We start from the raw sequence: 15,422 nt of genomic DNA, 5'->3' as shown, positions 1-15,422 counted from the left end.
TGAAATTCACGTAGTACTCATTTTACATAATGGGGGCGCACAAGAATATTTCCATTGGCTAAATTCTCGTGCGCGGGAGGGAAATCTAGCAATGTTTACAAATATTGCCTGCACAGTGGCGACATCACACGTGATGTGCATGTTGACTTCCATGTGCTTCCGTGAGACGCCATCGCGTTGTTTTCGCGCCTATTTTCCATGATTATCGCCGGTTTTGACCAAATCTAGCTCAGTTTTTCGGTTTCTGCGTTCAGGGAGACCGACTTTCGTCACAGAACGAATCCTGTTAGGCGGGACAACTTTGAGTTTTGGTCCTTGTGCGCGATCACCTGACTTCCAGTTGAACGAAGCCAACGCCGCTTGTTAACTTGCTTCTGACGCTCGGTCGAAATTTGCCGCGACAATGGGTGAAGTTTGGAAAGTCGGAGATTTGGTTTGGTAAGGAGCAATTTTCTTTTATCTCGGGTTTTTTCCCCATTGACTAGCTCGTTAATTTACATTTTCTCATTTCATTTTTACTCGTTTCAGGGCCAAAATGAAGGGTTTCGCTCCATGGCCTGCAAAGGTGAGCCAACTCGACGTCTTGTTTATGTGATCATTGCGAAGGAAATCTTGTGAAATTCCTGCTTTTCACGAAGTTATTCGAGCTACAGTATTTTTCAGCATAGCTTCAAAAATATTATAAAATAGTAATATACAAAGTTGCTTCATTTTATTCTTTCCTTTAATGTTGTTCTAAATTTAAGAACATACAACAAAACTATGCTTAACGTTTTGCTCGAGTCTCCATTGTTTGTAATAAATGATAGTAATTTTCGTAATTTTCAGCTATACAAAGTATTTTTTTAATTTATGTTCTTCTGTGTTAAGAAGTGGAATTAATATTTAATTTGTTTGTAGGTTGCTGAACCTGACCAAGAACAGCTGAAGAAGACTGCTGCCAAGAAAGGTGGAAGCCGATGGGTGTTTTTCTTTGGCTCTAACAACTAGTGAGCAAGTCTTGCGCACTTGAAATCTTTTCTAAATACGTGCTTTCAGCGCTTGGATTGAAGAAACAAACTTGAAGCCCTACTTCCAGTTTAAAGAAACCCTCTCCAAGACAAGCAAGGGTGCTCCTTTCAGGGAGGCTGTTGAAGCAATCGAAGAATATGTCGAAAATCAGCGAAAGGGTGGCGGAAATGTAAGTTTTGTACCCTATCATCATAAACAATATCTTAGTTATGCATTAAATGTTATAATCAATCACTAACCGAGTGTTGCCTCAAATATTGTTAATTTCTGCAGATCGGAGAGAGTGCATCTGATGCTGAATTTAACCGTTTGAGGGAATCCTTCCTCGACGATGACAAGGGTCGCACACCTGCCAAAGGTGAAGGACCTGCTGCAACTCCGAAGCAGAAAATAAAGAAGGTATTGTGCAACTTCATTTTTATAAAATCAAATGTATCTGCTTGTGGTTTATATAGTTAAAATTTATACTCAGATAGCTTTAAGATGTTTCCTCATTTTACGGTGTGGTGCCTAGTTCGTTACATTTTCCCTGAAAGTTCCACCATGAAACAAAACATTCGTGGTATCTTTCTAGCACACCAGCTCTAATTTTGACTGAAAAGGCAGATCAAAATACGTTATATTGTTTTTTCAAAATAGTATGATACTTTTGCCCTCTGGCAAGAATGTTCTGGTAATTCCTGCTTGGCATCCAGTACTGAAAATCAAGATACAATAAATTTATAACATTGTTAAACCAGCCCGTTGGCTCGCATTGTTAAGGCACTCTCAGGAGTGTCAAAGCAATGAGAGGTATTTGAGCAGTTCGGAGATCTAATACTGGCTACCCAATGTCAGAAATGGCAAAAAAGTGGTTAGTTTAGTGACTCGAATTGCTCAACGGGCTGGGAGGCGCACCGGCGCCGACTCGCTACTTGCTGGTTTGCACCTTTCCAGCATGCGTGATTAGGCTTCACGGGACAAATGTCTAGCGTTTCAATGCAGTCCTCTCGAGGCAAGTTGCCCTTGAGTGGGCTGGGTCCCTGTGCGGCCTGGTGCGCCCATGTTATCCGTTCGCGGTGTTATTGGGACCCGGGTTTCAGCATTCGTGCTAGTGCAGTGCGCGCCCTTCCCGGTCCTCCGGTCCTCGGACAGGAATTAAAAAGAGCAAAAAAAACATTGCATTTTACATAAATTTAATTAAGTCAGGTGAAACCTGTTTTATTAGTTTAGTTTGCGTTAGTTAAGCGAATTCCGCAATTCTGTTCATGATCTGTTTGCAATTCCAACTCACATGCTAAATTTTTATTTGAGCCAAATTATAAGACTCGGCCTTAAGATTTTGACGAGGAGGCTGTCCTTACCTGCTTAGCCTGGTGGCGGCGTGCATTTTTACGAGTGGCTGGATTGGCTGACAAAATTATTAAAAAGAAGTTTGATAGTGTCTGAAGTACTGAAAGCAATTCAAAAAAATCTTGATTCCATTAATCCGAAATATGCACAGGTGTGATTTTGGAATACGTTGAAACACAAATATTTGTCTTTGGTACTAATACAATGCCTGACATTTTGGATCGTAGCTGGCGCAGCTTGTCCTAAGTCAAGATAATTGACTACATCTCTCAAAATTAACAGGCTGGTGCCGTGCAGCTAGCTAAGACCGATATCTATGAAATATAACGGCATCTACCTGATCCATTTTAGAAAGATGGCTTCACTAGGTTCACAATACAAGCTTTTATTGTCCTCTTGTTGATTCAATGTAGACGTAGATCCTTTTAATTTTTGCCAGCTTCAGGGCAGACTAATTAATTGACTAACAGAGTTGGTGGTTGTAACTTTTTCCGGTACAACCCACCCACGCCTCTTGCGAAATAGCTGTCTTTCAAGTAAAACATCATCCGCCACAGCAAGACAATCAGCTCTCAATTACGAAATCTGTGATTCCAATACCCATTTCGACATATATGAGTTCCAGGCCTTAACATCTTGCGTGCCCTACATTTCCCTGAACCTTTGAGTTGTCCAATTAATAAGCATTATTTCACCTTTTTATCTGTGACTTGCGCCATCAGCCAGCCATCAGGAAAAAATTGTTCTTTCAAAACTTACGTAATAACTGTGGAAAAAATGTGTTGCTACACAGTGATTTATTAACAAAAATTGGACATGTTTTTTGCTTGACATTATTTTTAAAGATGGTTATAATGCCCTTAATATAGTTAAATCCAGTAGTTTTGATCACAAAAGTATAAAATTAATTTCACAATTTAAATAACCTTCCCCTCCTACAATCAGAGGTCTTAGTGCCACGCAAATTTTAGGTCGCATGGTCACTCGCCAATTCAAAAGTCGAAAAGATGAGGAAATGGGACACTTTATCCTCCCTAATGCCCTATTGCTGTAAATTAGCACTATCATAAAACACTTAAAAATTATTATTCCTCTATGTATTGGCGTAGCCAGTTCAGTTATCTGCTTTTTCGATATCTCGTTGCTAAGAACGCTGCTACTTCATATATCAGGTACTTCTCTTTGGCAAAAACTGCATTTTGAACAATTTTCGAACCCGTGGTACACTTATTTAGGGATTCTGATGATCAAACACAACTTGCTTTAATTTTGGCCGCTAAGAGATCTTAAATAAAAGATTTTATCTTAAGACAAGCTTTTCTAAACTCTCCCTACTGCCGCTGAAGAAAATGTCGTCTAAATTCACGAAGCTGTCAGCCGTGATATATATAGAGGTCTCAGCCAGCCGCGCTAGCCGGCAAATTTTGGATCACGTGGTCAGCCGCCGTGGATTTGGCCAAATGTTAAATCGAGTGATAGTATTTTCGTTGAACGTATTCGATAAAAGCATAGTTTTCGACATCTACTCGTTATAATGTGCCAGCCGCCTGTCAAAAAGTCGAAAAAAAATTACTCCCGGCACTTGAGGCCGTCAAGCGCTATTAAACTTCACTTTTAAAGATTTGTCTGCCGCGCCAGCCCAAAATTCGTACGCAGCTGGTTCTGCCAGCCGCCACCTTTAATTATGTGGCGTAGCCCTCCAGATTATTGGTTTGCATCAGCTTAGCCGGAATTCATACTTGTTGACTAGCGCGGCTGATAGTTTTCTAAATCATTTTTTAAAGGTTTTTAACGACGAAGAATTTAGAGATTTATGGTAAAGGTCTCAGCCAGCTGCGCCGCGCCAGTCAGCAAATTTTGGGTCACATGGGCAATCGCCAGCCGTCGTGAATTTGGCTAAGTAAGCTGCGTCAGCAATGCCAGGCGCCGGTGAAAAAGGGTCTAAAATTAAAAAGTGCAGGAGAAAAAAATGTCCTCCGACCCTTCAGGCTGTTAAGCACTATCAAACTTCACGTTTAAAATATTGTCAGCCACGCCAGCCGCCGCCAGGCAAAAAATCGGCTAAGCTGGTCATCCCACTTGCGGCTGGCTGAAACCTCTTATTTATACTTGTTCCTGGTGCACATTTACACATTTTTCTACCTTTACCCTAAGCTGGTGCCAAAAGTATGGAGGGTGATAACTTGTGCAAGTCAGGAGCCTCCTCCATGCCAGTCTGTACCGAGTGAGGGGAATAAAAGAACCATCTTGTGCTGCTGGCATCAAAGCAGAGGGACTCAGATTTTATTATATACACGAAGAACCTGCATGCGCTTTGTCTCGCGATAAACTCGCTTGTTTTAACATTAATAATTAGTAGACAGTAACTAAATGAATTATCATCAGCAAATCATATTAATGGAATGAATAAAATACATAAGTAATGAAATAAGTCGAACTGATGCCGGTGCACCTTATCAATGTACTAGTCATTTAAACCGCATGCGGATATTTGAATCGGTTCCACCACATCATTTCCTTGGTGGAGGCTGGCTATGTAATCTAGCGTCTGGTGGCTTAGACTTCAAAGTCCATATTATTTGATTACATTTTGAATCAGATTACAAAACTATCCTAACTCATCGATTTTTCGACTTTTTACTTCGGCTGTGGCTACTTAGCTGCTAACAACGTGACTCTTTGCAGGCTGGTGACGCACAGCAGTGCTGATTTGGACTGCTATGTTTGAGTCTAGAAAAGAAAGACATTTTTGATCTTGAATTATATCTTTCGACATATTGTTGCAGGATATAAAAAAGAGTCGGCTCTCGGAAGGAACAAGCAATGGATCGTCCGCCAAACGACCGCGCAAAGGCTCACAGGGACCTGAGGAGGACGCTGACCTCGATTCTGCTGGGTCGGTGAACCATTCCTATCGTAAAGCTGCAGCTTCAAGCAGTTTGCTGGACCGGCCATCAAATGTTGTCCGACCTGTAAGTGACTTATTTTACTCTCGATTTTCGCGTGCTGCTTGTGTCATACATGGACTTATCTTTGGCTTATCACAGGGCTACAGATTTATTTCCGCAGGCGCAAAGCCATGATACTTTTTTGAAACAAATATATTATTTTACTCGTGTTCTTCAATATGGGGAATCTGATGAGTATGGAATTACTGCAATTTCAAATTATTCGTCCAGAAAATATCTGATAAATTCAAAAATATCGCTTGAACTCCGATACCAGTTGCCAATAATTATTTTACTGTAAAACGGTACATACTTACTCATATTGGTTTGAATTCAATTCCGACTAGCTTCATTTCTAACAATTCTGTCTCTCATAAATGTCCATAAGTGACTACATTCAATGGTGGTTCACCAGTAGTAGAACCAATGAAATATAGATTCAAGTGATTCCTATTCAATAAACACTTTGTCTTACTTGGAATTACTCTTTTTGATTGGCAGCATCAATAATTTGTATGTTTTAAAAATTAATATTATGTTAATCCTTTTCTTGCAGGAGACACCTCCGCTAGACATTGAGGGTGTCACGCAGACACTGAAAGAGAAAAACATCATGCCCTCTATGCTTAAGTTTGGTTTCCTGGGACTAGGAATCATGGGTTCCGGCATCGTGAAGAACCTACTAAATTCGGGTCACTCTGTCATTGTTTGGAATCGTACACCGGAAAAGGTGAGTACAGAATTCTTTAACCTTGTATTCTCAAGTAAACAAGTGGGTTGTAAGTTTTTTTAGTCATTTTATTTTTTATAACTACATTTAATGGATAGGTTCGGTTGAATCTTTCACTAGCAACAAGTGACAAAATATACATATTTCAACCTTGGCAAAAGCTTTGTGACAATAATGTTTATCTGTTTTAATCATTTCTTTATAATTTTGTTAAATACTTTCTCAGTTAGAACCTAGGATGATATAAGATCATGAGAAAACTAAGACATATTGGGTTTCAGCCTTTTTAGTCCTTATTCTTTATTTATGCTGACATAGACACTCAAATGTAACAAATAGCAGGAACATACCTAACAACAGAATATACAATCAAGCATATTTGGAACATCTAAAATGCTTACACTGGGTCTGGTCTACTTAGTTGCTGCAATGTATATGTTCAAAAATGCCTATATAGTTACCAAAAATCTACCCATTCATATTAACTCTTATGCTTACATGAGCAGTTTTGTGTAAAAGAAAGTCTTGCCAATTCTTTGTCAGTAAATATATTTGGTTAATAGATCAGCGCTTTCAATAAGAAGGATGGGCCATATAGAACTCCCATCCTAACACCAAACATTGATTCTTTTAGTTGATCTATTTTACCTTTCTTTAAATTGACATGCATTTGCAAGTAGTGTAGTTATTAGTGTAACAAAAATTTGTCTCGTGTTATTTCAACACAACATCATTTTCCTGCCTTTAATTTATATTTTTTTCGCCTAAATGGTTGCATCTGTATATACTTGAGAGAGCTACAGCTCGTTTTTTTTTTCTCACGACCTGTGCGAAAATGTTTAAACAGGTGCTTTTGAACGCTATATATGCGCCTCTCAGTGAATGTGCCACTTCGAGGGATTTATACTGTATTTAATTCCGTGTTTTGTGACGGTCCATGAATAGATAATGCTTGATATCAGGGATGGCTTACTGTGCTGAGAGTGTACAACCATGCTTTTGAAAGGTGGGCATGTGGGAAAAGATCTACAAAATTAGTGTACTAATAACCTGCGTATAATTACTATCGCCAGGAGAACATTATACTGAAATACGATTAAGAAATATGTTGCATAAAACAAAAGAAACACTGAAAACACGAAAGTACGGAATAAGGTAATACTTATACGATGTTGCTCACTTTGTCTTCTACCGGTTAATACTTGCATTACGTAACTGTCGAATAAATGTTGGTCACGCGGCGTTCCTTCTGTTAGATTGGCCAGATGCACGACGGTAATTGTTCCGCTCACTCACGTGTCACAATATCACAGAACCGAATTTTTTCCACTGCACATTCGCAAGCCAGCTACGCTTACAGCGGCATTTCGTCCTTGCACAGCGAGCGCTTGAGACTCGGGCCTTCCTCTTCTTGGACAGGTTCGAAGTCCACGCTCGCCTCTTCCCTGGACGCAATCTGCAGGAGGTTGACAACCTCCTCGGCACATGCTCTTTCCTGCCGCAAGTGGCTGTTGAGGCCAGCTGAAAAGTAGGGCGAGTTTTGCGGCTCGGTCGTTTCGTCTTCGTCGTCAGACTGCTGGTCAGACAGCTTTTGCAGGCAAGCCTGCAGTTTGAGCGCCATCTCGGTGTTGTCCATCTGGACAACGTAGTGGCGCGGCCGGGGTGGCACGGTTGGACTCATCAGCTCTGTTGGCGTGAAGTAGACGGATTGCCGGCTTTGGTACCACACGTGGTCCTCGGTGCCGATGGCCACGTGTCGGAGCTCCTCGTCCTCGGCAAAGGTGGACGAGTCAAAGTTGATCGAGTCGGTGCGGCCGCACGCGCCCGACCGGCAGTTCTCCAGGTACAAACTTGGCAGATTTTCGAGCAGCCTATTGAGCGTCTGCTGCTGGTATTTGTAAGTCTCGCGCAGCCGAAAAGCTTGATGAGCACTGAATTTCTTAATTCGGTTTCGTTGGAAGACGTAGTTCTCGCGCACCCAATTGAGCTGATTAACAGAATAGTCGCGGACGCGCTTCACCTGAAACACACGCATTAAAATAATTAATTTACGAAATAAATCGTGATCAACACGAATGTATTTAAGTCAGTGGGGAAAACATCGTTTCCCATTAAGTGCGTTTCGTGTAGAACGGGCCTAAACACGAAAGAGGCTAATCAAGAGCAGGAAAACAAAATCGTCGACCTACCTGCTCATAGTATTGACCCCTGATGGAGGTGATGTGTGTCGTGCCATAGTCTCTGAAGTCTTTTAGATGCTTGATTTGCCCTGTGTAACTCTCGCGTATCCACTCGACTTGCTGTGTGCAGTTCTCCTTGATGCGATGCACCTGTCGACAAAAATATTCACAGCGGGTTAGCGTGAGCACGTGCGGTAACGCGTTTTCGCTATTCCCTCTCTCCTCACCTGCTGTGTGTAGTTGTCTCGGAGCTTTTCCAGTTGCTGCGTTTTGTACTGCTCGATCGTCTCGAGCACTTGATTTACATGTTTCGAGCGCGGTGACCGAGGATTTATTTCGTCTTCGCACCACCGTTCGCAGCAGCAATTGGCGCAACAGCCGAGCCTGAATCATAATTGAATCGCTCATTAGAACGCACAATGTATCAGTCAGGGTCAATGACGTGCATTTTATTCGATTTTTTCTTCCCGTGTCAAATGCCTATTTTTAGTCGCGTGCCGTGCTTTGCCAGCTACTGAATTATACATCGCCTCACAAACAACCGTCTCTCGACCATTCTAGACCGGCATTTCCATGCTCGCACAATACTGCAATGAATAGAACGGCTCGTTTTTTTATATACTTATTGAGCGTTTAACGCCATTCGCAGTGAAGTGTTTACTCGCGTCTGGCTGTGAGAGAGAAAATATGCGTGTGCACGCGTTTGATTTTCCTTCCGATGCACACACACTGTTGTTTCACAAACGAATGTCTAATTGGCACGCTCTACTTAGCAGCACCGCGACGATTGCAAGCAGAGGCAAATTTCCACAATAAGGCAATTAGTAAAAAATTGAACGTACCTTCTAGCGAGTTTCCGGATGCCTTGCACAATCAGGGTGCAGATGAGAAAAGTGAGAGCGCAGCCTCCACCGAAGGCAAGGCTGATGTATTGGATCTGGTGCATCGTAATCGGATCCAGCTTCATTATCACAGTCATACTAGCGTTTGCCAAAGCGTTAGATGCGAAGCAAGTGTACCTTCCCGCATCTTCCCGCAGCACCCTGGAAATGAGCAGCTCGCCTCCCGGTGAAACGAACACGCGGCCCGTTTCCAGTGGTCTTAAATCAGCGTCGTGCGACTCGGGATGGTGTCTGAAAATCGGTGGACCCTCTCGCGGATTTTCGGGTGGCGACCAGTGATATGTTCTTCTCTCTGGGGTCAGCCACGTTATCGAGGGGGTCGGGTGCCCCGAAAACTTGCACTCGAGCTTGGCCCTGCCGCCGAATCGGAATTGCACGGTAGCCGTTTCCGCGATCGGCTCAGGCTGCGTGGGCGTGCAGTTTACGGCCAGAACTTGACTTATGAAATTGTTGTCTGTCTTTGGCGAGCACTCCATCTGCTGCAAGGTCGGTTGCATTCTGATCTTGGAATTGCGCATCAAATTGATGAACCACAGCGAACGACATCCGCAAGCCCAGGGGTTGCCCGCAACCATCAGCTCTCGCAGCCCGATCAACGAACTCAGCGAATAAGGGAACTGAGTTAGGTTGTTGTTGCGCAAGTCGAGGTGTCGCATTCGAGTTGAGTGCACCAGCGCGTAGTCTTCTATTTCTTTGAGGAATTTGTTGTTTGAAAGCTGCAAGTGCTTTAAGCTTCGCAAGTTTCTAAAATCGGTGTCTTTCAAGTGCGCAATTTTCGTGTTGGTGAGGTAAAGCGATTCGAGGTGGGCACAAGGGGCGAGAACACCCTTGTCCAGCGTCATCAAAGGGTTGGAGCTCAGATTCAGTTGCAACAGCCGCTCCATGTCCCGAAATATGCGTTGGGGTAAAATTTCCAGCTTATTATCTCCAAAGTCGAGGTATCTCAGGTCGTGCAGTCCGTGCAATAAATTGGCCGTGACGTTCTGCAGGTTGTTCTTTGAAAGGTCGAGAATCTGCAAGTCGAGCAGTCCGTGGAATGCTTCAGGCCTAATATCCTCGATCCTGTTACCGCTAAGTAGCAGGTTGATGAGCTTATTGTGTGGCGGAAGGATAACGTCTTGTATAGTGGTGAGGAGGTTCCCACTCAGGTCGAGCGTCTGCAGCTCACGTAGTGGCTCGAACGCTCTGTGTGGCAGGGTGGTGAACTTGTTGTGAGCAAGGTGCAGTATTTCCAAATTTTCGAGTCCCTGAAAAACAAACTGCGGCAAAAACGAAAGTTGATTTGACGTCAGGTTGAGCAGTCTGAGCGCTTCCTGACGCTGGAACATGAAATCTCCCAGCTGACTGAGGGCGTTCTCGCTGAGATCCAGGTGGATGAGCCCTGTCAGGTTTACGAGCGCGTCGCTATTGACCCTGGTTAGGCCGCCGTCGCGCCACGAGATGAATGCGAGCGGCATGTCGCCGAGCATTCCCTTGACCAGCGTGGTCGCTTTGACGCCCTCCAGGGTGAGTCTCAGCGTGGATGGAGGCAGTCGAAGGTCGCGCACAGAACCGCCCTGGCACATTGTTTGGTCGGCCGTGCAGTAGTAGCAAGCGCTGGAGCAGGACGCTGGGGACACTTTTCGCGGTGGAAAGGCAAGATTGTTTGGCAGGTAAGGTTGAGGCAACTGTGCATCCCCGGTCGCGAGGGAAGGGAGCAGCAGTATGCACCTCAACACAAAAGCTAAACCCCAGCTTGCCGCCATGCCGACGTCGCCACGCTTCCTCTTTCGACTGCGCATTTTTTCCTCTGTAGTTTTAGCTGCAACAAAACAACACGCCAACTGATTTAAGCCGCTGCTTCTGATAAAGATTCGAAAGCATGATTATGCGCAGTAAAAATTTGTCTGCGAAGTGTTAAAAATCGAGAGTCTGATCGCGGCGTTTCCAGGGCGCCAGTCGCAACACAGACAGTCGCAAGGGGCATTATCAGATGGCTCGCCAACATATTGAACAAAGCATAATAATTGATATTGATATTTACCGCTCCGTGTTTACGTGGTAGGTGTTCTCTAGCCGCATACGCAGATGGTTGCTTGAGATTCGGCACCTACCCTCTACGAGAGGCGTTGGGCACATGACTTTATTATCTCTATAATTGACAAATGCTGGTGACCGAGTAGAGAGGCTGTAAATCGCAATGCCATGACCCCTTTAAGCTGACTGCCTCGAAGTACGTCAACACTATTTACTGAAAGCTCGTTTTGAATCTAACATGGCCGTCGACGCAATCGCCGTGCTACAGTAACGGTCGATTCCATTCCGGTAGCGGGGGGGTTGGCCGAGAGTTGTGGATTGAACGCTCGCTCGAAAGCCTGCTTCTCGCACTGCTCGCTGCCTGCCGTGTATGGCTGCTTTCTTGCTTCAAAGCCACTGCAACATGAACACGGAGGAGACGGCGGAGCGGCTCATTTTTTGGAGTGGAGGGCGGTGCGAGGAGAGCAGTGCCACCTACGATTGCCTGACTCGATTCTCGAATCAAGACTATAAAATATTGACCGATGAGGATCGCGCACTTCTGACTGTGGTGCCGGTCATCAGTTCTGCACTAGGCAGCCTGAAATTTTTAATATTTCGTAAAAGTAACATACTATGATTTTTTGATGCTCTACGTTAAAATGACGCGGCCTTGGTTTCAATAAAATTTAATATGAGGTTGTTTTCTCGCTGCGGCTTTTTTGATCACGCACCTATCTAATTATGAGCTTCAATGCGCAGATGCTTTTAAATTGGATTAATTGAATGACGCACCTTATGGAGCAGTTGCCAAACAAAGTTCAAGGCTTGCAAGCCTCAAAATAAATCGTACATGTAGCTTGCACAAAAATAGCGCTTGATTGTTCTACATGCAGGAGAGTTAAAAATAAAATAAAAAATATTAGCGAGAGTACACTTAAAAATAAGCCAAGTCAACACTAACTTTTTATGGAAGAAAAAGCTCTTTCAATCTATCATTATCTTATCCTTAGGTGTTTAAAGAATTTTGAAAGTGTTATCAGGGATCATCTCCGGATTGGGCTTTTGATCGTTTTTAATGTAGTCAATTTTTCACTAAAAAAAATTATTTTTTGTTGCAGTGCAAAGACTTTGTTAAGGCAGGAGCTGAAGAATGCCTGACACCGTCAGATGTTGTTGCTGCAGCAGACATCATCTTCTCATGCGTTGCCGACCCAAAAGCAGCCAAAGAGGTAAAGAGACAATATGATTATTTTAGTACTGATGTAACGAGTAATTGAAATCACTCGTGATTACAATTACTCGTTACACTGAAATAATTTAATAACGTAGTAAATATTGTGACCATCTTTTTGCACTTGGTGGAGGATTATTAATTCATGAGAGCTAAAATACTTCAGCTTGTATTTGCCAAATCTTAGATAACACGTTCAGTGCTTCTTGCCACATTTATCAGATGATGCCATCAAGTGGTTTAATATTAAAATGGACAAATTTGCAGATGGTCTTTGGAAACTGCGGCGTGCTGCTGGAAATTACCCCCAACAAAGGCTACGTCGAGATGACTGGTGTTGATGCCGACACTTCACATGATATCGCTGAGGTACCTCATCCTTTAAATCTTACATTCTAATCTAAATCGTTTTTCACAGGCAATCCAAGCAAAGGGTGGTCGATTCCTGGAGGCCCAGATTCAAGGCAGCAAGAATCAGGCTGAAGAGGGAAGCTTAGTAATTCTAGCCGCTGGAGACAGGTCCTTGTTTGATGAGTGTCAAACATGTTTCCAGGCTATGGGTCGCAATTCGTTTTACTTTGGTAATTAATAGTTGTTTATCTTTTCCGGGCTAAGATTTTTATTCAGACTAAGACTAAGTCTTGTTGTTCTGTGCCCTTAACCAATTTTGTTTGGTCAAAATTTATGCCTAGTATAACACATTTTAAACAGCATTGACATGATTGCAATGGAAAATATGTGCCACGCTGTAAACAATGATAACGTTAGCCGCTATCAACAACATTTTATCTACATTGCTTAACAGCTCAGTGCACTATTTATTTAACTCGCAAGAGATAAGTCCAGTGGCTGAATTTTTACTCATCTAAGTTTGAAAGTACAGATATTGTTCAATATTTAATTAAAAATTGCTAAGAAAAATAGTTTAAATATGACAAACTCATTAAATTGCACGAGGGTTCTATTAAATTTTAAGTTAACTTCGGAATAAATTTTGAAAGTTATTTATGTAATGAACTTGAGATTAACCAAGACCAAAAATCTTAACTTAATCTTGGTTTGACAAGTGCTGGGGTAGAGCAAAAAATATCAGGCGCTAACATTGCAGCTGGAGGGGGGGGGGCGCCACAAGGCTCACCCCTGGGACAATGCGGCATTGGGTTTGACCCTTAAAATCTCAAACATGTTCATGTTCTTAAAAGGTACTGAAAGTAAAATTTAAAATTTTAGGTGATGTGGGAAATGCATCGAAGATGAACCTTGTCCTGCAGTTGATGGCTGGAGTGACCATGGCAGGATTGGCTGAAGGCATGGCTCTCGCTGACCGTGCAGGGCTTCAGCAGAAGGATGTCCTGGAAGTTCTTGAGCTTACTTCACTAGCATGCCCAATGATGATCGAAAAGAGCAAAGGTGTGTAAGCATTAATTGGCTGGAAAACCTTATTGAAAATACTCTGTCCATTGCAGCTATTATTGATGGAGGGTTCCAGACCAACCTCCCTTTGCAGCATCTGCAAAAGGACATGAAGCTATCCCTGATGATGGGAGACTCGTTGGAGCAACCTTTGCCTCTGACAGCCACAGCCAACGAGGTCTTTAAGCACGCCAAACGACTTGGTTACGGTGACCATGATGCCTCCGCGGTGTATATACGAGCACGGTTCTGAAGAGGATCTCACTTTACTGCCGCAATGTTCTGTTAGAAAATCAACCAACTTTTGCAAATAACACAATAGACTCGGCATCGCGGCACAGTTTCTAATGATGTGCCCCCATGACTAAGAAAGTACCAAAAGCTGCAACCTCTTCTGTCAATTGTTTTGTGTCTATTTTCCTTATTTGTAATTAGGCATGTGGCATTTTATTGTCTTTTTTAGAATATATAAAAAGGGATGTAGAGATCACATCTGGGAAATGATTGTTTTTACAACAACTGATCAGTTTAAATGTCTTAACTGGGCAGACTGAAGTGTTTTGACAACGCCTTTTGCACAGCACCAGCGCTGTGCTTGATCAGAGATAGAGCAATTGTCAGTTTCGTAAAAAAAAATATCAGGTTCTTTTAATTTCCAATTGCAGTTTATTGACTTTAAAAGCTAGTTTAATCATCAATATTCAGTAGCGTTCTCATCTAATGCCAGTAACTGAATCTGTTCCAAAAAGCTCTTTAACAGAGGATCATGCAGTGGTCAACCAAATGAATTTTAAATCTAGCTAATCTATGAATCGTGGAAAAGTTGCTTTGAAATTTAACTGAAAATGTTTCTGATTCCAACATGCGTACATTTTTGGGCCACTCAAACAATGAGTAATGTTTTGGAGGATTTGATTATTTTTGTACTAGAGGCAGAAAAATGCTGGTGTGTAATTTTAACCCATTTATGTTAAGCAGTCACTACGACAATACGGAGCTACTGTTTTAAAACACGTATTTAATTTGTTTGTATTCTTAGAATGCAGGAGGTGTGTTTTAATGATTAACAACCTATGATCGCTCCTGTTAAAACTCAGTTCAAAGTCGTAAGCTTGGTAATTGTATTAAAATTTAAGACAACATTTTTCTTTGGCTTCCAAAAATTGGCATCAATATGATGTGTATCTTTCTAAACGCACTGTTCATTTAAAAAATATTAAATGTAAAGACGAATTTGAATTGTTTTATTTCACATCCTTGCGGTCTCTTTAAATCCAGTTATCTGTACTCAAATTCCGCTTGAAATCTGTGTGCGCACGTTCAAACTCTGCTTATCTTTTTTATAACCATAAAGACAAAAAATTAGCATAACAAATTTCATACACAAATACCCTAATCTTTGATAACAAGGTTTACCATTTCCTGCCGCACAATTTCAAGGGTTATTTCAAATGTAAAAGTAAACAATTCTGATGCTTTTTATTTATCGACTATTGTCAGAAAGAAAATTTTCATATTTATTTTATTTTGTCTCAAATAAACACCTGAATTTTTTTAATGTCATTCCAGTACGTTATGAGTTTTTAGCTGCCTTATTAAAAAACTACATAGTTCTGTCATGTATTCATACTGTCTAAATATTCGCCAATAAATTTCACGTGAGCAGAATAATTTGTG

The 15,422-nt window shown here is 42.1% G+C and overlaps 2 protein-coding genes across 2 annotated transcripts; one reads left to right on the top strand and one right to left on the bottom strand.

The window, feature by feature from the left end:
- The first annotated feature begins 120 nt into the window (after positions 1-120).
- On the top strand, positions 121-14,978 carry Ndf (Nucleosome-destabilizing factor). The gene is made up of 12 exons (XM_065491843.1): positions 121-438; positions 529-565; positions 901-989; positions 1,039-1,180; positions 1,285-1,410; positions 5,130-5,315; positions 5,848-6,021; positions 12,220-12,330; positions 12,600-12,701; positions 12,751-12,913; positions 13,563-13,742; positions 13,799-14,978. Exons 1-12 carry the CDS (start codon positions 404-406, stop codon positions 13,996-13,998), a joined length of 1,545 nt encoding a protein of 514 aa, XP_065347915.1. The 5' UTR covers positions 121-403; the 3' UTR covers positions 13,999-14,978.
- Positions 6,069-11,501, bottom strand: LOC135944707 (leucine-rich repeat and immunoglobulin-like domain-containing nogo receptor-interacting protein 3). Its single transcript, XM_065491837.1, has 5 exons — positions 11,127-11,501; positions 9,044-10,904; positions 8,429-8,585; positions 8,211-8,351; positions 6,069-8,041 (listed from the first exon to the last, which is right to left on the bottom strand). The coding sequence occupies exons 2-5, from the start codon at positions 10,882-10,884 to the stop codon at positions 7,376-7,378; spliced, it is 2,805 nt and encodes a 934-aa protein (XP_065347909.1). The 5' UTR covers positions 10,885-10,904; positions 11,127-11,501; the 3' UTR covers positions 6,069-7,375.
- Positions 14,979-15,422: the final 444 nt, after the last annotated feature.

The sequence above is a fragment of the Cloeon dipterum genome, chromosome 4 (genome assembly GCF_949628265.1).
Source record: "Cloeon dipterum chromosome 4, ieCloDipt1.1, whole genome shotgun sequence".
Taxonomy (NCBI): domain Eukaryota; kingdom Metazoa; phylum Arthropoda; class Insecta; order Ephemeroptera; family Baetidae; genus Cloeon; species Cloeon dipterum.
Note: the sequence above shows the minus strand (reverse complement) of the source record. Positions and strands in the feature narration are given on the sequence as shown.